The sequence below is a fragment of the Vulpes vulpes genome, chromosome 10 (assembly GCF_048418805.1).
Source record: "Vulpes vulpes isolate BD-2025 chromosome 10, VulVul3, whole genome shotgun sequence".
NCBI lineage: Eukaryota > Metazoa > Chordata > Mammalia > Carnivora > Canidae > Vulpes > Vulpes vulpes.
Window position 1 is genome coordinate 8412581 of NC_132789.1, and position 23824 is coordinate 8436404.

General features: G+C 41.4%; 2 protein-coding genes across 3 annotated transcripts; one reads left to right on the top strand and one right to left on the bottom strand.

Moving 5' to 3' along the window:
- Positions 1-1139: 1139 nt before the first annotated feature.
- On the bottom strand, positions 1140-13854 carry GPN3 (GPN-loop GTPase 3). 2 transcript variants are annotated; one of them, XM_026018792.2, is made up of 8 exons: positions 13586-13854; positions 12453-12561; positions 6086-6253; positions 4698-4822; positions 3139-3254; positions 2919-3015; positions 2300-2428; positions 1140-1740 (listed from the first exon to the last, which is right to left on the bottom strand). In XM_026018792.2, the coding sequence occupies exons 1-8, from the start codon at positions 13631-13633 to the stop codon at positions 1678-1680; spliced, it is 855 nt and encodes a 284-aa protein (XP_025874577.1). In that variant the 5' UTR covers positions 13634-13854; the 3' UTR covers positions 1140-1677. The 2 variants fall into 2 exon arrangements, with proteins under 2 accessions (XP_025874577.1, XP_072578920.1); XM_072722819.1 differs by having other exon boundaries at positions 13626-13776.
- A 484-nt stretch (positions 13855-14338) lies between these two features.
- On the top strand, positions 14339-23165 carry FAM216A (family with sequence similarity 216 member A). Its single transcript, XM_026018795.2, has 7 exons — positions 14339-14473; positions 16094-16134; positions 19241-19362; positions 20654-20783; positions 20860-21043; positions 21584-21666; positions 22799-23165. The coding sequence occupies exons 1-7, from the start codon at positions 14382-14384 to the stop codon at positions 22909-22911; spliced, it is 765 nt and encodes a 254-aa protein (XP_025874580.1). The 5' UTR covers positions 14339-14381; the 3' UTR covers positions 22912-23165.
- Positions 23166-23824: the final 659 nt, after the last annotated feature.

Here is a 23824-nt window from a genome sequence, read left to right on the forward strand (position 1 = left end):
TTCCTCAAATTTCATCTTTCTAGGAATGCATTCTCTGGATCACATTATTTTAAATTCAGTCCTACTCCACTCCTCTGCGTCATCCTGATTTCCTTATGATTTGTTTAAAAAAGATTTTATTCATGAGAGGAGGAGAGAGAGGCAGAGACACAGGCAGAGGGAGAAACAGGCTCCATGCAGGGAGCCCAATGTGGGACTCGATCCTGGGACTCCAGGATCAGGCCCTGAGCTGAAGGCAAGACACTAAACCGTTGAGCCATTGGGCTGCCCTGTTTTGTTCTTTTTTAACCTATTCTTAGAAAGCACTTCAAGTGTTAGTTTGCCTTTCCTTTCTTCTATGATAATAAAATTTCTAAAAATTATGCAGATCAGGGTGTTCTCACCCTTTCATACTCAGGGCCACAGAGTCCTGACACAGGACAGCACATTCCCATGATGCCCATTCAAGTTCTCTCCTGCTGGCCATACCTCTCCACTGTGACAATAGCTCACCTTGATGGACTAGGATGCAAATACTTGACTTTTGCCCCTGGCCTAACCTCCCAGACACAAGTTACCACTGATAGCTGTGGTTCTTCACACATGGGGCATCTTTAGTTAAAATGGATCAAGCGTGACACTGCAGGTGTACTCCTGCTACCTAGCCCAAGAATGATGAAAAATTTAACCTGTTTCTAGTTTTCTGTAAGGGTTTAATTTGCATCAGCTGGAAGATCCAGGCCCAAGTAACCAAGGAAGACTGGGCTGTAATAAGGATTAAATGAAAGAGATTATGTAAAATGTTTCTCTGCACAAGGTCTGGCAGAACTCAATAAATTAGATTCTGCTTTTCTTAACAGGGCCTAGCCCATCATAGGTGGACTAGCCACTCCGCAATACTTTCATACCCAATGCTACTGAAAATAAACAATTCAATCAAGGTGCAATTCTTTTCTTTAAGAAGAAAAAAATGTCTTTTGCCTTTTTTGTGCATCTGCTATTATTCCAGGAAAGTATAAATTTTTAAATGCTCAGACACAATTGCATTTTTAAAGAAATCACTGGCTATATTTTGACAGTTGGGCAAATTTATTCATTCAAAAATTTGCCCTGGATGAGTATTTCAGATTCTGACTAAAAAACAGGAGTGTAATGAAAAGTTAGCACTATTTTTCTATTTTATTTATATACATATGTTTTTTAAAAGTTAATTTTCATTTAATTACACAAATGATACATTTTCAAATATAGGAAAATTCAGACATACAAATAAGCAATGGTCTTAACTATATCCTAGATTTTTTCCTTTGGACACACGTGTATATTGTTATAATAATTCCTGCCTCTCCAAAAAAACCTTCAAAAATAACAAAAATCAAACGGGAAAAATAAAGGTAGACTGAGTCCTAACTGTACCACAGATGCTCATTTATATTATATGCAAATCTATGTGCATTCATTTCAATTTCAACATTTAAAATCTAAATTGATGCTGTAAAAATACTACTAAAAGATTCTACTTGAAACACCAGCCATTTCAGAAATAACTACAACTTGATTTAGGCATGCTGCTGATAAAGAGCCAAGTATTGCCTTTTTCATTAAGTAAGTAGCTTTCTAGTATTGCATCTTTTGAAAAGAAGAATGTCTTGGTTCAATTGAAAGTGTTTCAGGTATACAGTTACTCTGAAAAATTCTTCATTCATTTTGGTGTCCTTGAAAATATTCATCAAACATAGAAGAAGATTCATCTTCATGTTCCTGACACAAAAGAAACACAAAGCAGAAAATATTCATTTCCCGTAAATCAGATCTAGTATGTGCTTACATATTTCCCAAGTAATACTCTACCAGTAGATAATGCCCAGCTGCATTGTAGGTCTTTTACAGTGACAAAAGGCATGACTGATAGAACTTTTTCCAGCTACATGGTAAATGAAAAATACTTCTATCTCACTGGAAGCATTTTTATTTGAGTTTACGCTTGCTGACTCTCAGCTAATTTGCTGAGGTAGTGGCCTACGACAACTACCATCAGGCTTCCCACTGACATATGTGAGGGCATCCTAATTTCAACTGGATTTCATCTCCGTTTTGCACATACCCTGAGGACAAAGAAGCTGGTTTATAGTGCCTCAATAAAGGGTAGAGTAAAACTGGTACTACTTGTTGAGCACAGATGTCAATTTCAGACCTCCTCTTGAAAAGCCCAGGTTTCTACTGCTGCTAAGATAAAATCTGAGGAGTTGCTGGGATTATGCAGGAGGCCAGTTAGTGCTGGCAAACATTATTATCAAAAGTCAGTAATCAAAAAATTTACCTTTGGTTCTTTGAATTCTAAGTCTTCTCCATACTGAATGGCAAAATCAATATGCTGTAACACAATATTCATGCTTTCTTCATCTGACTGATCATAAGGCAAAAATCGAACCATGCTATAGTCATCAATCTACAAGTTGGGAATTTCATAAAGGGTCATTCAGAAGCTGTACAAAATACTTAATCTTCAACTTATATTTTAGTCTACAACCATTTATATTTCTGATTAAAAACATTTGTGTGTGGGGGGAGGAGGGACAAATCATCATTGATTTGCCTGACCTCTGACCTCCCAGAACACTCATTAACTTATTACTTAACTAGACACTGTTTCATAGATACTTCTCTGAATTCAGCAACCGTCATAAATTTCAAAAGGGCACAGACAGTTCTGAACTCCCCAAATGGTATGGAACAATAAACATGTCAGTTAACTTATTATGGCTACCACTAATAACTACTTTTAAATTAAACTACTGACTGGCCTGCCCACAGCCTGCCCCCCACCCACCTCCCCTTTGTGAGGAAATAGGATAGGACTGTGCTTTCCATAATGGTGGCCACTCACTGGCTATGGTTAACAGCTGACCAGGTCATTTTAAAAAACTTCAAAAACTTACCAGTCCACATATAGCTTTAGTCAACTTTTTGAATTTTTTGCTTCTTAAGTCACTTGCAGAATCGTCTAATAAAGAATACATGTCTGGGTCTAAAAATCTTTGAAAATGAGAAAGACTAATGAATAAAATGAAGAATAAATAAAAAAACTAGATTTGTAGACTAACAGAACCTCACGTCTCTGCAATTAAGATCTGATGATAATGGAAGAAGTGAACTCACTTTTCAATTTCCTTTTTAGCTTTCTTGCTAAGCAGATCCATTTTTGTCATGATGTTAACTTGTGGAATTTCTAGGGAGATCATAGCACTCAGGGCTGCCAAGATGCCAGAAATAAACTGAAGGAGGAACAGAAAAGGGAAGATGAGCTGTTGCCAACAAAATTTGCTGGTCTCCACATAAAAGAGAGATGTTTGCTCTTTGCTGAACAAAGTAAAAGAAATGCTCATCCTAAAGAAAAGACTAATCGGATGGTTGACACTTGGTTTCCAAAGGTGAGAATAAGGAGGGAAGAGGTAGATTCAATTTATAGTGATCATGGGGCACCAGCCTGGCTTGGTTGGAAGAACATGTGACTCTTCATCTCTGGGTTGTAAGTTCGAGCCCCATGTTGGGTGTAGATATTACTTACAAATAAAATCTTTAAAAAGGTCGGGGGCGGGGGCGGGGGGTGTGGGGCGAGGGCACCTGGGTGGCTCAGTTGGTTAAGTGGCCAACTCTTGATTTCAGTTCAGGTCGTGATCTCAGGGTTTTGAGATGAAGCTCCACACCGGGCTCCATGCTGGGCATGAAGCCTGCTTAAGATTCTTTTTCTCCCTTTCCCCCTGCCCTTCCCCTCACTCAAAAAATTACAGTGATCACAAATCTCAGTTTAGATGTTTTTTTTTTTTTTTTTAATTTATGATAGTCACACAGAGAGAGATAAGATAGAGGCAGAGACACAGGCAGAGGGAGAAGCAAGCTCCATGCACCGGGAGCCCGACGTGGGACTCGATCCCAGGTCTCCAGGATCGCGTCCTGGGCCAAAGGCAGGCACTAAACCGCTGCGCCACCCAGGGATCCCTAGATGGTATTTTTTTTAAAAAATATTTTATTTATTCATGAGAGACACAGATAGAGGCAGAGACATAGGCAGAGGAAGAAGTAAGCTTCCCTTTGGGGAGCCCAATGTGGGACTTGATCCCAGGAACCCGAGATCACAACCTGAGCCGAAGGCAGATGCTCAACCACTGAGCCACCCAGGCGCCCTAGATGGTATCTTAACCTCTTTTCTGATTGAATATTCTTAAGAGTAATTAATGGAAAATATAGTTCATAAATTAGACAAGAGGCTCTCGAAGAATTAAAAACAGACATGAGGGACACCTGGGTGGCTCAGAGGTTGAGCATCTGCCTTTGACCCAGAGCATGATCCTGGAGTCCCGGGATCGAATCCCACATCGGTCTCCCTGCATGGAGTCTGCTTCTCTCTGTTCCTCTCTCTTGTGTCTCTCATGAATGAATAAAATCTTAAAAACAAAACAAAAACAAAAAAACAGACATGAAATGTGCATCTGCCTCATTTTTGTTAAGTAGCTCCCCCAAATCTATATAATATCATAACTTATCATTTTTGAGTTAAAAATAGGTCATTAAAATAACTGAATAACAAAGGATAATACTAAATTATTCTGGAATGTAGTTTGTGAAATGTCCCGAGTATTGAAATCACAGAGTGCTTAAAGGAGACTGTCATCTGCTTGTACCCACAACTAAAAAATAGACAAGATGGATCTTCAAACCTTGAACGACTCCACCATGAACTGAGAATCAACAAGAAAAACTCCACAGACTCGGAACTCCCACTGTTCCAGCTGTTGGACCAGCTGTTTCATGACAGGCAGGTGCGTATACAACTCAATCTGACCTACAAAAAAACATGACAAGACTAATATAAACAGGAAATATATAGTCATCAAACTACATGTAAAAAAATTTCCCACAAGATGGTTAAAAAAGGGGAGTCAAAATTGAGTGCTACAAAGATGTGTGTTTTTTGGGAATATTCATCAAGCTGTATGCTTAGGATGTATGTGCTTTTCTGTGGGTTCAATTAAAAGCAAGGGAAAATACTTTCTCTTTAAAAAAAAAAAGTGGGGGGATCCCTGGGTGGCACAGTGGTTTGGTGCCTGCCTTTGGCCCAGGGCGCGATCCTGGAGACCCGGGATCGAATCCCACGTCGGGCTCCCAGTGCATGGAGCCTGTTTCTCCCTCTGCCTGTGTCTCTGCCTCTCTCTCTCTGTGTGTGACTATCATAAATAAATAAAAATTAAAAAAATAAATAAAAAAAAAGTGGGGGTGGTGCCTGGGTGGCTCAGCCAGTTAAGCGTCCGACTCCTGATTTAGGCTCAGGTCATGATCTCAGGGTTGTAAAATTAAGTCCCATGTTGGGATCTACACTAGGAACGGAACCTGCTAACGATTCTCTCTCTTGTGTGTGTGCATGTGCTCTCTCTCTCAAAACAAAAATATAAAAATAAAGTAAAATAAAAGCAAGGAAAATTAAGTGAGAACCACAAATGATCACAGATAGGTCAGACTCAAGTCTAAAACTCACAATTTGGCTTAAGGAGTTGTGTGTGATCTGCCCCTATCAGCCTCACCTCATGAACTTCCCCTGGGTTTTCAGTACTTCGGCTACCCTGGACTTCTTGGTGTCCCAAACCCACTTCATTCCTTCCTGCCTTGAGGCTTCTGGCATGTTGTGCCTCTGCCTGGACCATGGTATAGTCTCTCCCTTCACCCCCCAGCCCAGCTTACATACTTGGTCAGAAGCCTCCTAATCTTCTTGCTATGTGATGATGGTTGGTGCTACTCCTGTGGAGCACCTATCACAAATCAGTATTAAATAATCACCTAGGAGATTCTGTTCATTCTGTCTAGCACTCTCACTGTGCTGCCGACTCCATGAGACTGTGAGCTCCATGAGGGCAAAGACCACAGCTGCTGGGGTCTCTATGGTATTCCCAGCACACAAACTAAGCACTCAGTAAACTCAAAGCCAATAGATAAGAGCTTTGGGCCTCACTGCAATCTAGTTAAGAGCTACAAGGCTCAATCCACTTTCTCTCACTGAGGACAGAACTAGTACAACTTCGAAGAAAATGTCATATTAAAATTACTGACTTACCCGGACAGTCAAAAAGGATGTAGTCGTCCTCTACATGGCCAAGACAGTTCTCTAGCCAGTCAAAATTATTGGCAAAGTACTCCATGCAAAATACCAATCCTCCATTGGGACCAAAGCGGAGAGAGTCATCCTCCATGACATCATCCACCTCAATCAGTTCCCGAATATCTGCAAAAGATGGGGCCCAGGATCTAAGAACAGCCATTCAAAAACTGTTGTCCTCATTAGTGATAGTTAACAATTTATTTTTTTTAAGATTTTATTTATTTATTCATGAGAGACACACACACAGAGAGAGAGAGGCAGACACAGGCAGAGGGAGAAGCAGGCTCCATGCAAGGAGCCCGACGTGGGACTCGATCCTGGGACTCCAGGATCACTCATTGGGCTGAAGGCAGGCGCCAAACTGCTGAGCCACCCAGGGATCCCCAATAGTTAACAATTATATAAAAACACATGTGTGGGATGCCTGGGTGGCTCAGCGGCTGAGTGTCTGCCTTTGGGTCAGGACGTGATCCCAATCCGGGGACTGAGTCCCGTATCAGGCTCCCTGTGAGAAGCCTGCTTCTCTCTCTGCCTATGTCTCTGCCTCTCTCTGTCTCTCATGAATAAATAAAAAAAATAAAAACACATGTGTGAAACTATTTCTGTACATGACTATTCACTATAGCAGTTTGTAGGAACCAATTAAATTATTAAACAGCCAGACAATGGAACCCTACGTAGCCATAAAAAAGAGAAGCTCTTTTTTTTTTTTTTTAAAGATTTATTTATTTTTTCATGATAGACATAGAGAAAGAAAGAGAGGCAGAGACACAGGCAGAGGGAGAAGCAGGCTCCATGCCGGGAGCCCGATGCGGGACTTGACCCCAGATCTCCAGGATCATGCCCTGGGCCAAAGGCAGGTGCTGAACCGCTGAGCCACCCAGGGATCCCCAAGAAGCTCTTTAAATATGGGTGTGATATAATCTCTCAAGTATACTTTAATTCATTAATTTGAGAGAGGGTGGGTGTGCGTGCACATGAACGGGGGGAGGGGCAGAGAGAGATGCAGAGACTTTCATGCAGACTCTGTGCTGAGTATGGAGCCCAACCCAAGGCTCGATCTCACAACCCGAGATCATGACCTGAGCTGAAACCAAGAGTTGGACATTTAACTGACTGAACCACCCTGGCACCACATCCTAGGTATACTTTTATTTTATTTATTTTTTTAATTTTTATTTATTTATGACAGTCACACAGGAAGAGAGAGAGAGAGGCAGAGACACAGGCAGAGGGAGAAGCAGGCTCCATGCACCGGAAGTCCGACGTGGGATTCGATCCCGGGTCTCCAGGATCGCGCCCTGGGCTAAAGGCAGGCGCCAAACCGCTGCGCCACCCAGGGATCCCCTAGGTATACTTTTAAATGGAAAATGCAAGGTGCAGAATTCTGTGTAAAAAATGCCATCATTTGTGTGAACAACAGCAACAATAAGACAAAGGTTCACTACATATTCACAATAATACATATATCTGATTTTATATCCATAAACTCTCTATGGAAAGACACCTTAGAAACTGGCAAAACTGGCTGTCTCCAAGGAGGGGAGCCAATTACCAGGACACAGACCTGAGAGAGAGAGATTTTACTGTACGCTTTTCTGTACCTTTTGCATTTTAAACCAGGTCAATATACACTATGTATTCCAAAATAATTAAAACCAAACCAAGAAAATCAATTGATGTTTCTTAGCATGGTGACCTCAGGGAAGCTATTTAGCCTTTCCATACCTCACTTTCCTTATTTGTAAAATGGGAGACAAGTCATATATCCTGGGGTAGAAGGATAAAGGCTCTATGAGGTAATGTAGCTATATCACCTACAGCAGGGGCTTAAAAATTCTGGTGTTTGCATAATTTTCCTTTATTATTAATTTTGGAAATCTGTATTTATAACTTTCTACCATAGGCTTTTTTTTTTTAATTTTTAAAATTTATTTATGATAGTCACAGAGAGAGAGAGAGGCAGAGACATAGGCAGAGGGAGAAGCAGGCTCCATGCACCTGGAGCCCGATGTGGGATTCGATCCCCGGTCTCCAGGATCGCACCCTGGGCCAAAGGCAGGTGCTAAACCGCTGCACCACCCAGGGATCTCTACCATAGGCTTTTAACGTTTGTGCACAAACCTACTCTCTGTTCACAGAGCACTGCCTCATTCATAGCCACATTTATGTGGATATGTACTTCCTATGCACTTCCTCTCCCTGAGTGATAAACATCTGACTCAAGTTGGGACAACAAAATTGGGTCTTCTAAAAGGATGACTCAAGGACATAAGTCAGTCATTAAGACACCTGGACCTGAAAGTGATATGAACCTGAAGTTGGTGGTACCTTACTGGGCTTCCAGAAGCTGAGAAAGCTGGTAAGAGAGAAAAAAGGCAGAGACTGAGAAAGCCACCTTCAGTTTGTTAGTTTTTGTTCTGAGTTCTAGTCTCTCATAAAGCCTTGCTCTTGGGTTTTGTGAGAGATCCCTGATTCCTTCTAAAAAAAAAAAAAAAAAAATCCCCCTTTACATAAGCTGGCTTGAGTGCTTTCTATTGCGTGCAAATGATCCCAAAGAAATGCAAAGCCTTTTTTTTTTTTTTTTTTGAGGGGCAGATGGAGACGGAGAATTTTAAGCAGGCTCTACACTCACTGCAGCCTAACACAGGGCTCGGTGGCACAACCCTGAGATCTTAGCCTGACTCAAAATCAAAAGTCAAGACACTTAGCTGACTGAGCCACCCAGGAGCCCTAAATCCCTTTTCCTTATGAAGATAACTGTTTTGTACCTCACACCCACTTCTTGCCACTCTCCTGTCCTGATGGCACACATGTCATTAACAGAAATCAGAAGCCGACAAAAAAGAATTTACCATATTCCCACCACTAGTATTACATGGTGTTTTCCACTCTGCCTTCCTTTTGGTTACAACAGAAAGAGCATCCCACTCCTGGGGCACCTGGTGGCTCAGTCAGTGAGGTGTGCAACTCTTGATCTCGGGGTTGTGAGTTCAAGCCCCACGCTGGGTGTAGAGATTACTCAAAAATAAAATCTTTAAGAAAAAAAAAAAAAAGCATCCCACTCCTAGTGAAGGCAAAATCTTCCAGTTGTTTGGGATCCTCTTCCCCTTTCCCATTCTTGAAGTTATTCCCACTGGTTGGCATTTTCAGTTTCTGTTTCTACTGGATTGTTCTGTTCAGCAATCAAGTCCGTTCCAGTTAGCACCTCCAATGTTAAAACGCAACCTCCTGGGACACCTGGGTGGTTCAGTGGTTGAGCATCTGCCTTCCGCTCAGGTTGTGATCCTGGAGTCCTGGGATGGAGTCCTGTATCAGGTTCCTCACAGGGAGTCTGTTTCTTCCTTTGCCTATGTCTCTGCCTGTCTTTCTGTGTCTCTCATGAATAAATAAAATCTTTTAAAAAATTTTTATTAAAAAAAAAAAAAAAAAAAAGCAACCTCCCTTGACCCTCCTATCCGCTCCAATTCTCACCCCTCTTCTCTGCTTCTTTCACAATGAAACTTCATCTCTTGCACCGACACTGCATCACCTTCAGGCCACTCTTCAAAACACTCCACCGGAACTGTGGGGCAAGCCATCTCCATCTCCATGTCTCCATACCTAATGGCCACTGCTCTATCCTCATCTTTCATAACTTCACAGCCATATCTGAAATAACCAAGCACAAGTGTTTTTCCTGAAACAGTCTCTCCTCCTGGCTTTCTCCCACCTTACTGACTCCACCTCCTACTCTAGTCCTCTGAAGAGTAGACAACTTTGAAGCTGGCTTGGTCTTGGGTTCTTTTCTCTAACCATCCTTCCTTCTTCCCCAAAGGATCTCATCCAGTCCTGGAACTTTATGTTCTGTCTATATGTTTCTGACTTGAAAATTTATTTTTATTTTTTGACTTGAAAATTTATACCTTCAAACCAGACTTTATCCCTGAATCTCTATCATATCCAATTGGTTCCTTGACATTACCTCTTAGATATCTATCAGATGTCTCAAGCTTACTAAGTACAAAGAGAATTGCCCCAAACCTAAACAGACTTGTCTTCCTTTCCAATAGATGGTATAATATACTCTCTTCAGTAACTCAAGCAGTTCAAGTCAGGTATCTAAGAGTCACCCTTGATGATTTCTCCCTTTCCTACGAAATGGTTCTGGCTCACTCTCCCAGAAAATGCTACTTCTACTTGCAAAGTATATACTGAATCTGCTTCTTTACATCTCTACCATGACTACATTAGTCCAAGCCACTTAGACATCTGCAATAGCCATCCTGCTCCTCCCTGCTTCTACTCCTGACTCCCTAGTGTCCATTTTTCACCTGAGAGCCAGTTATCTTTAAAAATGTATATCAGATGTCAACCCTCTCCTCTGCTTTAAATCCTAATGACATTCCACTGCTGACAGATGCTACACGTTGAATGCTGGTGTCCCCTTAAAATTCCTATGTTGAAAAGCTAATGCTCAAGGTGATAATATTAGGAGATGGTGCCTTTGGGAGCCAATTAGGTCAGGAGGGTGGTTCCTCATGAATGAGATTATTGCTCTAATAAGAGGCCCCAGGAGCACGTGGGTGGCTCAGTGGTTGAGTGTCTGCTTTTGGCTCAGGGCGTGATCCCAAGGTCCTGGGATTGAATCCCACATCGGACTCCCCTCAGGGAGCCTGCTTCTCCCTCTGGCCATGTCTCTGCCTCTCTCTGTTTCTCATGAGCAAATAAGTAAAATCCTGAAAGTAAAATAAAAAATAAAAAATAAAATAAAATAAGAGAGAGATCGCTTGCTCCCTTCCATCATGTGAGGACATAGTGGGGAGTTGGCAGTCTGCCACCAAAAGAGGACCTTCACCAGACCTGACTATGCTGGCACCCTGATCTTGGGATTTCCAACCTCCAGAACCATGAAAAAACATATTTCTGTTGTTTTTAAGTTGCCCTGTCTGTGGTATTTTGTTAAGGCAGCTCAAATGGACTAAGAAAACAGAATAGAACTCAAACTTCTCATGTCCTTCTAGCACCTACTCACTACTTTCCTTCACTCATTATGCTCTAGCTCATTGATATTTTTGCTTTTTCTGGAACATACCAAACCCCTTCCTATCTCTAGGCTATGTATTGACCTGATTTCCCTCATCTTGGAAGGCTACTCCCCAGCTTGGTAAGCCCATTACTATCTTCGGGTCTGGGCCCAAATCTTCCCTCCTGAGACTATCCTTTCTAAAGCAACCTCCAGGTTATTCATTCTCATTGACTACTTGGAGTCATTATCACAATCTTTAATGTTTATCATTTTGCTTATCTCCCCACTAAAAGGTCCATGAATGAAAGGATAATGTCTGCCTTGTTCTCTGCTAGAACCTGGGCATCTGGCATAAAGTAAGTGTTCAAAAGACATCTGAGTGAATAAATTGAAAGAATTTTACTTTAGGGGCACCTGTGTGGCTCAGTCAGTTAAGTATCCAACTCTTGATTTTGGCTCAGGTTATGTATGACCTCACCATTCTGAGACCAAGCCCCATGTTGGGCTCCACACTGGGCATGGAGGGCATGGAGCCTGCTTAAGATTCTCTCTCTCAGGCAGCCCTGGTGGCTCAGCGGTTTAGCGTCGCCTACAGTTCAGGGCGTGATCCTGGAGACCTGGGATCGAGTCCCACGTCAGTCAGGCTCCCTGCGTGGAGCCTGCTTCTCCCTCTGCCTGTGTCTCTGCCTCTCTCTCTCCCCTCTCTGTGTATTCTCATGAATAAATAAATAAAATCTTAAAAAAAAAAAAAAAAAGACTCTCTCTCTCTAAAGAAACATAAATTTAAAAAAATTCCCCCCCCCCCCCCCCCGAGAGAGAGGGTAGGAGGCGCCTCTAAAAGAATTAAAAAAACAAAAACAAAACAGTTAAGCTGCTCGCTGATACTATGACCTGCAGTAAACTCGATTCACCACAGCAGGCTAAGCATGGAAGGACAGAAGGGGGGATGCCTGGGTGGCTTAGTGGTTGAGCGTCTGCCTTAGGCTCAGGGGGTGATCCCAGGGTCCTGGGATGGAGGACCTTTCTCTCTGCCCCTCATGAATGAATAAATAAAATCTTTTACAAAAGGGGGGAAAAAAGGACAGAAAAGAGGTATGAGGGAAGAATCTACTCAATTCTTTTTTTTTTTTTTTTGAATCTACTCAATTCTTAAACTAAGATGAAGAAAGGATAATGTCACACATCTCATCATGAAGCAGGGGAGCAGACTATAATAATTAAGTTTTCACCTTCTGTACCAAGCAGCCAGCACTCATGGCCTCTCCACTCCCTCATTTTTCCTGAAGGAGGGGGAAGACTCTGTTCAGGACTCACCAGCCATCACGGAGTAGTTGAAGTGTTCTGCTGCAGGATCTAGGTTCACAACTTGGACAGACCGATTGAGGGCTTCACAGTGTTGGACCATAGTGGCACAGTAGGTGCTCTGTAATGTCACAAGGCATCACGGGGTCAAAGCAATAGGCAGTGTAGTGCTACCCCTACACCCCCAAAATGGATACCCTATATCCCTTGGTGGGTGTCCACTGAGGCCAAAATTATGTCTTCACTGATCAAAAAGCCGACTGAAAACACATACTAGGCTGGCAGTCAGGACACCTGGGCTGTAGATCCAGACCTGGCTGAGACTCAAGAGTAACTTTAGTGAAAGCGCTTCTCTACTTTTTCTTTTTTTCTAGAGATTTTATTTTTAAGGAATCTCTACACCCAACATGGGGCTCAAACATAAAAAAAGAAAGTATTAAAGATACACAGGTGTCAAACTGACAATTTCACTTCAATGCAAACTGAAAGAATTGAAAAGGGAGTAATTTTCTCAATATATGATCTCTAGAATTTACTGACCTCAATCAAGACTCACATATTCCACCAAATGAACCAGCCAGGAGCCTTACCCCTGGTTTTCTCTACACCCAACATGGGGCTCAATCAATATATGATCCAATGTTCATTAATGTTAGGCCATGTACCTCCTAAAATCGCCTCTAATACCAGAAGTCCATGTTTCAAGCTCTGAGAGACTCATTTAACGAGACCTCACTTGAACTTTCTATGAGCGAGACAGGAGCGGATTCTGGGATTACACACAACTGGATTCAAACTCCAGCCGTGTGTGATCTTGGGAAAAGAACTTAACCTTTCCGTGTCTCATTTTCTGTAAAATTCCCATCTGTAAAAATGAGAACAAGACCTATCCTACAACGTTGTTCTGGAAATAAGTTAGGAGTTTAAACGCAGTACCTGGGGCATAGGTATACTCGAAGCATTAGCAACCACTGTTATTTCCCCCACTTTCAAAATCGCAACTAAGAGCAACGAAGCCCAGACTGCAGCAACGCTCGGCCCCAGGGTCCCCGTGCACGCACCCGCCGGTCCCTCCGTCAGCACCACAGCCCCCCCCGCCTCCCACGAGCTCCGACTTTTGTCCTGTTCTAACGCCAAAGCCTCACCTTCCCGCTTCCTGCCGGGCCCATGACGAGCTGCGCGTACCGAGGCATGCCGGCGCTCCCGGGGCCGGGCTGGGCCCGCCACGCCTCACGGAGCCCGACCGCCCCGCTCCCTTCGGCCTTCGCGCGGCGCTCACTGAGTTCCGGGAACACCACGTGACAACCAACAGCGGGCCCCAAGTCCTTTTGCGCCTGCGTTCTGTTACATCCCAGCTACGGAGCGTCCCGCAGACCAAATCTCGTGTGAAACCCGTTCTCGGAAAACCGGCGGGGGCGGGGCGGACGGGGGAGCGGTTAGAGTGTGCGCGGAGGTAGTTGGCGGAAATCGGCGGTTGGGCCACTGGAGAAGCTTGGTTGCCTTGGTGATAACGGCTAACGGCTCTCACTCCGCATCCCTGCGCCGCGGGCTTCGTACTGATGTTTCACCGATCTGGCGACACTCGACATTTGCAAATCTGTCAGGGGGCCGGGAATCCTGAGGTGGAAGGCACCTCCTGTTTTCGAGGGCGTGTGTTTCCTTCCCGTGGACGAGGACTCATCCCTTCCACAAAACGTGCGAGCGCGCAATCCTCTAGAGAGCTCCTGCCCCTCCCCTCCCTGATTGCAGCGTCTGGTCTCTGCCCTCCCCGCTCTCCCGAAGCCGTTCGGGCAGTGCCCGGAGCGCCTCGGCGGGGGCTAGAATACGGCGTCCGCCTGTGCGCCCCCAGTACGGCCCGGCCTGACGCACGCGTGCTGACGGGGGAGGGGAGAGGGGAGGCTGCTGCCGCGCACCGCTCGAGGTCCGGGCGCCGGGGCGGAGATGCCCGGCCAGTGTCCGGTGTCCGACTGGACGGGATGCAGCTCTTCCGCGGACCCAACCGCAGTGGCCGGGACCGAGGGTGGCGGCGGCGGGTGAGGCTGAGGGGCCCTGAGGGGTTAGGGAGGACGCCGACCGGCCCAGGTCGCGGTCCCCGGCGGAGGAGGGGGTGGGAGCCGGCTGCTCCCGTGGCCTGATCCCCCAGGGCACTGAACTGAGAGGAAGGGGGAAGCTCTGTTGTGGCCGCGGTGGCACACATGGAAGCCGCCCCTGCTGTTTAAGGGAAGGGCCTGTGAGGTAAGGCTGAGTGTTGGTGCAGTGACTAAACGCCGGGACTGCGACAGTTGCCTGCGTGCGTTTTCCTGCCCCGAGGGGGCGCTGCGAAACCTGCTGGAAAATGCCGTCTGGCCACAGGCTCTCCACAGAAAGAGGGGGTTGGGGGGCACGGCAGAAACAGGTTCGAACGAGGCTTTCCGAGTCAATAAACCAGTTCTGTGTGTGTCACGTCAGCCACTTTTATGTCCAGGGGATTCATAATGCCGATGAGACAGGTAATTATGAATATTAGGGGTACGTTGATCTTGATGTTTTCTTCCCACTGAAGTTTTTCTTCATAAATCCATTTTATTTTGAGAAGGCTCTTTTAGTATGGTTTCTGGATGCTGAAGACAGTTAGTCTTCAGTACCTTCTCATCCCTTCCATCAGTTATTACCTAAAAGAGCTTCAGGGTGTACCTTTCCAAAAGCACACAGTCATGGCTCCTGCTGCACCCATGACCATTTATATATTTATATATATACACACACACACTCATGGAATGTGTATATACATAAATGTATATATATGTACATCATGTATATGAAATATATATAGGGAATGAAACATATATAGTGAATTGAAGACTTTTTAAAAAATGATTTATTTGTTTTAGAGAGAGTGGGTGCGTGCAGAGGGGAGGGGCAAAGGGAGAGGGAGAATCCTCAAGCAGACTCCCCAAGTCTGAGTGTGGAGCCCCAAGCAGGACCACCTGCTTGATCAGGTCCTCATCAGGACCTGAGCCCAAATCAAGGATCACCCACTAACCAACTGAGCCACCCAGGCACCCATCAAAGACTTAAAAGACTCTTGTATTTGCTGTTCATTACAGTGCTTGACAAAGTGCTGGATCCTAGTATCGATGGACACTTGGACATTGAATAAATTTAAGGAAGCAGGAAGCAAGGGTGTTTTGTCTTAATTTGAGAAAAGCAAAAAAGAACTTGTCAAAAATGAAAACATTCCAGACCAATTTATCAGTTCCAGTACACCTTAGTTACATACAGTAAAGAACAAGATAGTCTTTTCCATATCCAAGTTACTTTATTAAAAATAAAGTGAACAAGAAAATACCACAGATGACACAGAAGCGCAAACTACTTTATTGAGCTCAATGTAGGAATTAGATTAAGAGGCTATAAAAGTAAAACTAAACCTGGCTTAAGGTAAATCCCTTCTCGTATGGTAAAAACCTCAGATAACTCACTTTGAAAAAGCCTGGAGCCATTAGGCTATAACCAGGATTACAGGAGAAAATTTGCAAAATACTCCATCTGATGGAAACATGAAAAGTAAAAAGCATAGGCAATACTGTCTTTTTTCATTTAAAATACTTTCGTTAATTCTTATAAGGCTGTCCATTATTGCATATTATTTAAGTCCTTTTTTTCCTCAACAGATCAGCTGGACATTCTTATTATCACAATTCCAAAGGTATTGGTAAGTAGAGAATATAAAGCAGGTAATACCCACAAATAATATGGTTCAGAGATGCTAATTTTGCTGTAACTACAAACACAGTGGAGTTTTAAAAACAGACTTTATTAGCATCCTGGTGAACTTAAGTCTTTAAGATTTTTTTTTTTTAAAGATTTGATTTATTCATTCAAGAGAGAGACACACAGAGGCAGAGACGGGCAGAGAGAGAAGCAGGCTCCTTGCAGGGAGCCCGATGTGGGACTTGATCCTGGGACTCCAGGATCATGCCCTGGGCCGAAGGCAGACGCCCAACCACTGAGCCACCCAGGTGTCCCAGTCTTTAAGATTTTTCAAGGAACAATTCAGCAGGTTCTTTTTCTCTTGTTGAGATGTTTTACATCAAGCATTTTTATTTTATTTTTTTATTATTTATTTTTAATTTTTTTTTACATCAAGCGTTTTTTAAAAAGTACTTCAAAATAGCAATGAATCTGAAAATAACTGTTTATAACTGATGTTTGAAAAGCAGAGTACGGCCTGGGGTTTATACACAAATTGAAGGGAAAAATTCTAACTTGAACAACTTCAAAGAGCATAAAATATTTCTCAGTGCTGCTCTTTTTCCTCTCATTTTAAATAAAGGATAAAGCTGCTGGAATTAAGTAAGGAAGACAAACCCCCAGAAACTTCTAAGTTTTTTGGGGGCAGGGAGCTATTTCAATTCAGTGATATATAAATTTGGATTCACTTAACTTTTCCTTGGAAAATTTGTAGTCCTTACAGTTACCTGAGAAAAACATATAGACACATATCTATATGTATGTACATACATAAAAATGCATATATACATACAAATAAAGTGGTTTTAAAATGGAATTGCTGGATCATATGGCAATTATTCTAATTTTTTGAAGAATCACCACACTGTTTCCATAGCAGCTGCACCATTTTACATTCTCATCAGCAATGCACAAGGTCCCAGTTTCCCCACATGCTAGCTAAACACTTGTTTTCATTTTTTTAAATGATAGTTATCCTTAGAAGTATGAAATGGTACTTCATTGTTATTTTTATTTCCCTAATGAGTAGTGATAATGAGCATCTTTTCATATGCTTCTTGGAGATTTGTGTATCTTCCTTGGAGACATGCAAAGCCTATTCAAATCCTTTGCCCGTTTTTTAATTGAGTGTTTCTCTTTAATATTTTCATTTTTAAAAAAAGGTTTATTTGATGGGGGCGGGGGAGGAGCAGAGGAAGAAAGAATCTCAAGCTGACTCACCACTGAGTGTGGAGCCCAACACAAGGTCGTGGGATCCAGCTCACGACCCTAAGATCATGACCTGACCCAAAATCAAAAGCTGCTTAACTGACTAAGCCACCCAGGTGCCCCTAACTATTACTTTTATTTTATTTTATTTTATTTTTTAATTTTTATTTATTTATGATAGTCACAGAGAGAGAGAGAGAGGCAGAGACACAGGCGGAGGGAGAAGCAGGCTCCATGCACCAGGAGCCCGATGTGGGATTCGATCCCGGGTCTCCAGGATCGCGCCCTGGGCCAAAGGCAGGCGCCAAACCGCTGCGCCACCCAGGGATCCCTAACTATTACTTTTAAATGTTATCATTTTCTGTAAAGAAATACTATCCAGCTTTTGAAAAGTTAAATTTTAGTCCAGGCAATATAGAATATGCGTCCCAGAAATATTGATTAGCAGGGATGCAAAATGTATATTTTTAGATAATTACCCCACATTTATGACTTGAAAAAGGATTTTAAAAATATATATACTTTTTATTATAGATTCCAAATTATATTTCAAGGGTCATAATAACATAATTTCCAGATGATTTTCCATTTGTTGGCAAACTAGTTAGTCCTTCAGTAAGGCAAATATAACACTTATCTGCATCAACTCTCCAATTTGTCAAAATCTTGAAGAAATAAAGTTTAATATGTAAAATTGTGGCCTTTGTTGTCAGTACTGAAACAAAATTGTGCTTATTTAATTCGACTTACTAAACTTTAACTTAAAACTACTTAAAACTTACTAAATTTTAACTTACTAAACTTTTAACTTAAAAATCTGTATTGCCAGCTTTATTTGTACTAGCCTAAAACTGGAAACAACCCAGATGTGCATCAACAGGTGAATGGATGATCAAATTGTGCGTCCATGTACATATGTACATAGATATATACGCACTGGAATATAATCCAACAATAAAAAGGAATGAGTTATTGTTACATATCACACCTTGATGGATTTCAGTATAATTACGTTGAGTGAAAGAAGCCAGATACACACAAAATATATACTGTATGTTTCCACTTATATTAAACTCCAGAAAATGCAAACTAATCTATAGTGATACTAACTGTAGTGATAGAAAGCACACTACTGGTTGGAGGGAGGGAGGGAGTGGGTAGGAAGAAGGTAAGTGTTATAAAGAATTATTTCCTGGTTAAATTTCGCCAGATACTGTTTTTCCCCAAACTGCTACTGAACGTTATGCCTTAAATCAAGTTACTGGTCTCAATATGTCTGAAACTGAAAACTAGTTTCATTCTTCTAGATATGTCTCAACTTTTATTTAAAGACTATTAATCTATCCACATCAGTATTAAAAACATTGAAATAACTGAAATTGTGTAAAAATAAGTTTTAGAATTCTGTAAAGCCCCTCCTTTTAACATTGCCTCATTAAAAGTATAAAATTTGTGTTATCCTATTATTCTGTCTTGAATTTAATACTATACTAAAGTCAAATGAATGATAAAATATTGTCTTTACAGTGCAAGTTCTGCATGTATATTCTTGTTTAATATGGCTTGATCTACAGGAAGCAAACAAAAACAAGTTACTGTCAACAGTATGGATCTCAGCTGAGTTCAAAATAATGTAGTCTATATGTAATGATATATATATATAGTAAATGTTTATAAATATTTAAGTGTTTTGTATGCTCTAAAACCAAATGGCATATCACACAGTGTCTTCAAATTTAATAGAATGACTCATACTACTGCTCCAGGATAATCACAGACATGTAAATAATATAGATATTAATAACTTGTTGAGCTGATGTTTGCTCATGAAATTCACATAATAATGTTCTTGCCTACAGATGGAATCAAAGATGAACACAAAGTGAACACACATATAGCCAGGCTGCAAGAATTGTGGAAAACTCCTCAAATTCAAGCAATTCACATCCCTAAATCAATGACAGATGCATCCTTTCTAAAGGTATGCTAAATACCAATACTTTGAATACCAAAGTCTTTGTATTCTGAGCTGAACTTTTTATTGAAGATAAGCTACTTAGAGGGTAAGGCATTTCAGAAGACAAGGTACATTCAGCATATGGTCTAGGAGTCTATAAATATCTGCTGATTAAACTCATGAATACAAGGATTTTATCATTATATATTCCTTATCATAAGTTCTTTTAGGGCTTTATGATACTTGAGATCTAATGTACCTTTACTCAGGAAGCTATGGAAAGTTACATTCTAGAGATGGAAACCCAAACTCATAGATTCCACTGAAAGACTGCAAAATTAGAAGCAAGCAAAAAAAAAGAAAGTGGTAATCGGCATTTCACAACTCTTGAACCTCTATTACCCATTAAAGGTCATAACTGCCAGAAGTATCCTTGTGAGAGCAGTGCAAATGAAGGTTACAAAAGATCTGTGCACATTGGTCAATTTTTCTGACCAACATTTTGAATTTTCTCTGAACTTATTACCTATTCAGTTCAGTAAATCCTATGTGTGTATACATACATTCATAGATAGTGGGTTTTGCATTTTAAATGATGTTACCTTCTAAAATTAGCAAGTGAAAATCTTAGTTAAAATTTTTACCAAAGACCAATAGACTATCCCTCAGTCTGTTCAACACAGACAGTTATTCTTCTGGTGCTAGAAAAGACTGTTTCTTTAGTTTAAGACTAAGTAGAGTATTGAATTGCTTTAGATACAAGATACCTCAAAAATTGTCTTTAGGAGGCAAGATGCCTACACTCCTTGAGAGGCACACGGGAACTCAGACTCACTGACAGAATAGCATATCCTTACTTTCCCTATTCTTCTAGGGCAGTGGTTCTCACACCTCACTGGGTATCTGAACCACTTGAATGGAAATGGCAGGCGGAGTTACTTGTGCTGTTTTTTTATTTTATGTTTTTAAATTTTATTTATTTATGATAGTCACAGAGAGAGAGAGAGAGAGGCAGAGACATAGGCAGAGGGAGAAGCAGGCTCCATGCACCGGGAGCCCGACGTGGGATTTGATCCCAGGTCTCCAGGATCGCGCCCTGGGCCAAAGGCAGGCGCTAAACCACTGCGCCACCCAGGGATCCCACTTGTGCTGTTTAAATGGCCATTTCTTTCTCTTTTTGGTCAGATTAGCATAATTGGATTGAAATAAGCAAAATGTACAGATGGTACAGTTCTCCTGAACATTCATCCTTTCAGATAAGGAATATTACCAACTTCTTGTTCTCCAGTGCCTATAAGCCTTATTTGTCTTTTAGCATCCAGACCTCACGACAGGCCAGAAGCATTACCTGTGCAGCATTGCTAAGATCTACAATGCCAACTATCTGCGGACGTTAATGAAGAGGCAGTACATGTATGTGATCCAGCACAGCTCACAAAAGCCAGGCAGGTGCACCTTTGTAGTTCTCACTAGTTCTCGCAAGAAACAAGAGGGTCTTCTAACAGGTTATCTGTACGACAGGTATCCTCACTCATCACAGGAGCCGCCTCAGTTCTCGCTACTCACAGAAGCAGCATTACCCCTGTACCACATGGCGACACCAACTGGAGAGAGTGGACTCGGGGCCTTCTAACACTGCAGTGGCACGTGCACCTGAAATGATCCTACAGCATTCCCTTTGGCGACCAGTGAGAAACAGAGAAGGGTCTGTTTCTTATTGTTTAAAGGAGGAAAATAGACCCCAATTTTATTTGAAGGACAGCTAAGTGAGATTACAAGTCATTTCCTGATATGTTCATTTTGTTAAATTCAGAATGGACTAGACCAAAAACCACCAAAGGATTGTATGGTGTCTTTACTGATCTGACTGGACTGGGTTATGCCACTCCTTTTAGGATGTATTTTGTGGAACTGTAAAAATTTCTTAATCAGCTAGTGATAGGCAAGACTGCCCTTTTTAGTAATTCCCACTTAAATTCAAAATAATACACTTCCAAAAGGAGCATATGGTTGCTTCTACACAGGGGAATACTATTAACAAAAAGGAATTAAGAAAAAAAAGAAGCCTGATTATTCAACCTGCACTCTAACACCTTTGTGTTTCAGGGTTAGTAAGTCATGGGAGAGTGAAAGGGTCTTTTTGGTGATACTGAGCTTAATAAAAAGAATTTATATGGTCCTCCACCATGCATTAGACAGCTGTTGATTTTGCTGGTTCCAATTAAGATGCTTCTCTTTCTTACAGTTTAAAAACTGGATATGTATCTAAAACAAGATGTAAATCACTGAAGATTTTTAGAAAACCAAGCAGACTGTTCATGCAATCAGGTAAATGTGGAATTTTTAAAGTATGCATTTTGAAAGATCTGCTTAAAAAAACCCAACATAGTTTCATTTCTATTACAGAAGACTTTAAAAAACTTAATGTGATTTGCTTTTAATTCTCCAAATAAAATGACTATGAAATATAGTTTCTGCTTTCACTTAAAAGAACATACTGCTCAGGGGAATAAGATTCAAGGTACTTGTAAACAAAGGCATTTATAATATCAAAGTCAAAGACTTAACAGAGTGAATTTGTTAGAATCCAGAGCCACAAACATGACTTTTTCAAGCCATAGCACTTTCATGATAGTGCCTTTTTTGGATGGACAACATATTTTGTATGGTGGCATAGTTTATGAAGGTTTCTATCACCTGTATAATTTTAATATTCAACAAACCAGTGGAGACAAGCCAACTAAGTGAGATTATCAAAATTCTGTGGAGCAACTCAGACAAATCCAGTTGGTAAGGATCAGCAAAAGGTTCCTACCACAAGTGCAGAATACCACATGAAAAAGGCAAAAGGGGAAGACAGAAAGCTCAGAATTGATAAAGTGGAAAGGATTAAGTGGAAGTTAAACAATTTCCTGGGAAAGTTGTTCCTACAGTAAATAGGAAAGTAGGTAGGAAGTAAGGAATTTAGGCCTTCTGAACTCCTATCCCACTGCTGTGTGACAGTCCAAGAAATGAGAGAAATGGCAGGAAAAAAAGTAAGTCTGGGTCCAAAAATAATAGTTGGAGGAACCCCAGGTAGGGGGAAAGTCCCTGTGGTCCCTGAAAGGAGAAAGATGAGTAGGAACTTAATGCTTAGTGAGAGCAGGCTGAAGCTGTAACTTTTCAGTAACCAAAAGATTTTGACAAGTGAAGACAAAATAGGACTTAGTAACAGAATTTGCTATACAATAACTTGGCTTGAATACAATACTTACTGGGTATCCTATTTTAAAAAAGAGATTTGGGGGAAGGTGGGGAAGCAGTTAAGTTTTGAAAATCGCAGGCCATTTGTTTTTGTGAAAGACTTATTACTAAGGAAGGTCAATTTGTAGTTTGTTCTTTTATACAAATCTCAAATTTTCAGGACGAAATACAGCTTTATTTCCAAAACAGACATTATAAACTCTTATTTTTCTTTCAGTTTCTACAAATGATTCTGAATCATACATGAATGAAGAGAAAAAGGAAGAAGATTTACTAAATAAATGTATGCAGTCGATGTCAATTGAAGAACAAGGAGAACATCTGATGTGAACCTGACAGTCTTGTGAATTGATGAGGTGCCAAAGGGGGGAAGGGGTTGTGAATTGTGTCCTCTCTTTTTAGGATAGTATTGTTATTCACCATGAAGTCATTAAGTAATTTTAGTTTGTTCAGAAACGTTTGCAACAGTGTAATTGGTTTGATGTAGTTCTATGTACTAACAATATTTGTGTAATAAAAGTTATGTGTAATATATGCTTGTATTTCTAGCTAGGCACAATTAAAAATTTTCTTGTCACTTAAAATGGAATTATTTTTCTTTAAATCTGTCAAATTGTGTAATTCTTTTTCTGCTTACAGTAAGTCCTAAAACAAAAACATGAGAATCCCCTGAAGTATTTTTTTCTTTTTTTAAAGTTTTTATTTATTTATTCATGAGAGACAGAGAGAGAAAGAGGCAGAGAGAGAAGCAGGCTCCATGCAGGGAGCCCGATGCGGGACTCGATCCGGGGTCCCCAGGATCACACCCTGGGCTGAAGGCGGCGCTAACCTGCTGAGCCACCCAGGCGTCCCCCCCTCAAGTATTTTCTTGATTGGGCTAAGGAAAGCTCTGAAATAGCCTGATACAGAATAACATTTGATAGAGACTTGCAAAAAAGGTGCTTAATATTTACTGCTTGAATACAGCTTAAAAATGGAAATATCAGTTTGCCTTATTTTATGAAAATTGTCTAAACACTTGGATTCTCAAACTAGAATAAGTTGGGAGTAATTGTAGTGAGATTCTTTTTTTTTTTTTTTTAATTTTTATTTATTTATGATAGTCACAGAGAGAGAGAGAGGCAGAGACACAGGCAGAGGGAGAAGCAGGCTCCATGCACCGGGAGCCCGACGTGGGATTCGATCCTGGGTCTCCAGGATCGCGCCCTGGGCCAAAGGCAGGCGCCAAACCGCTGCGCCACCC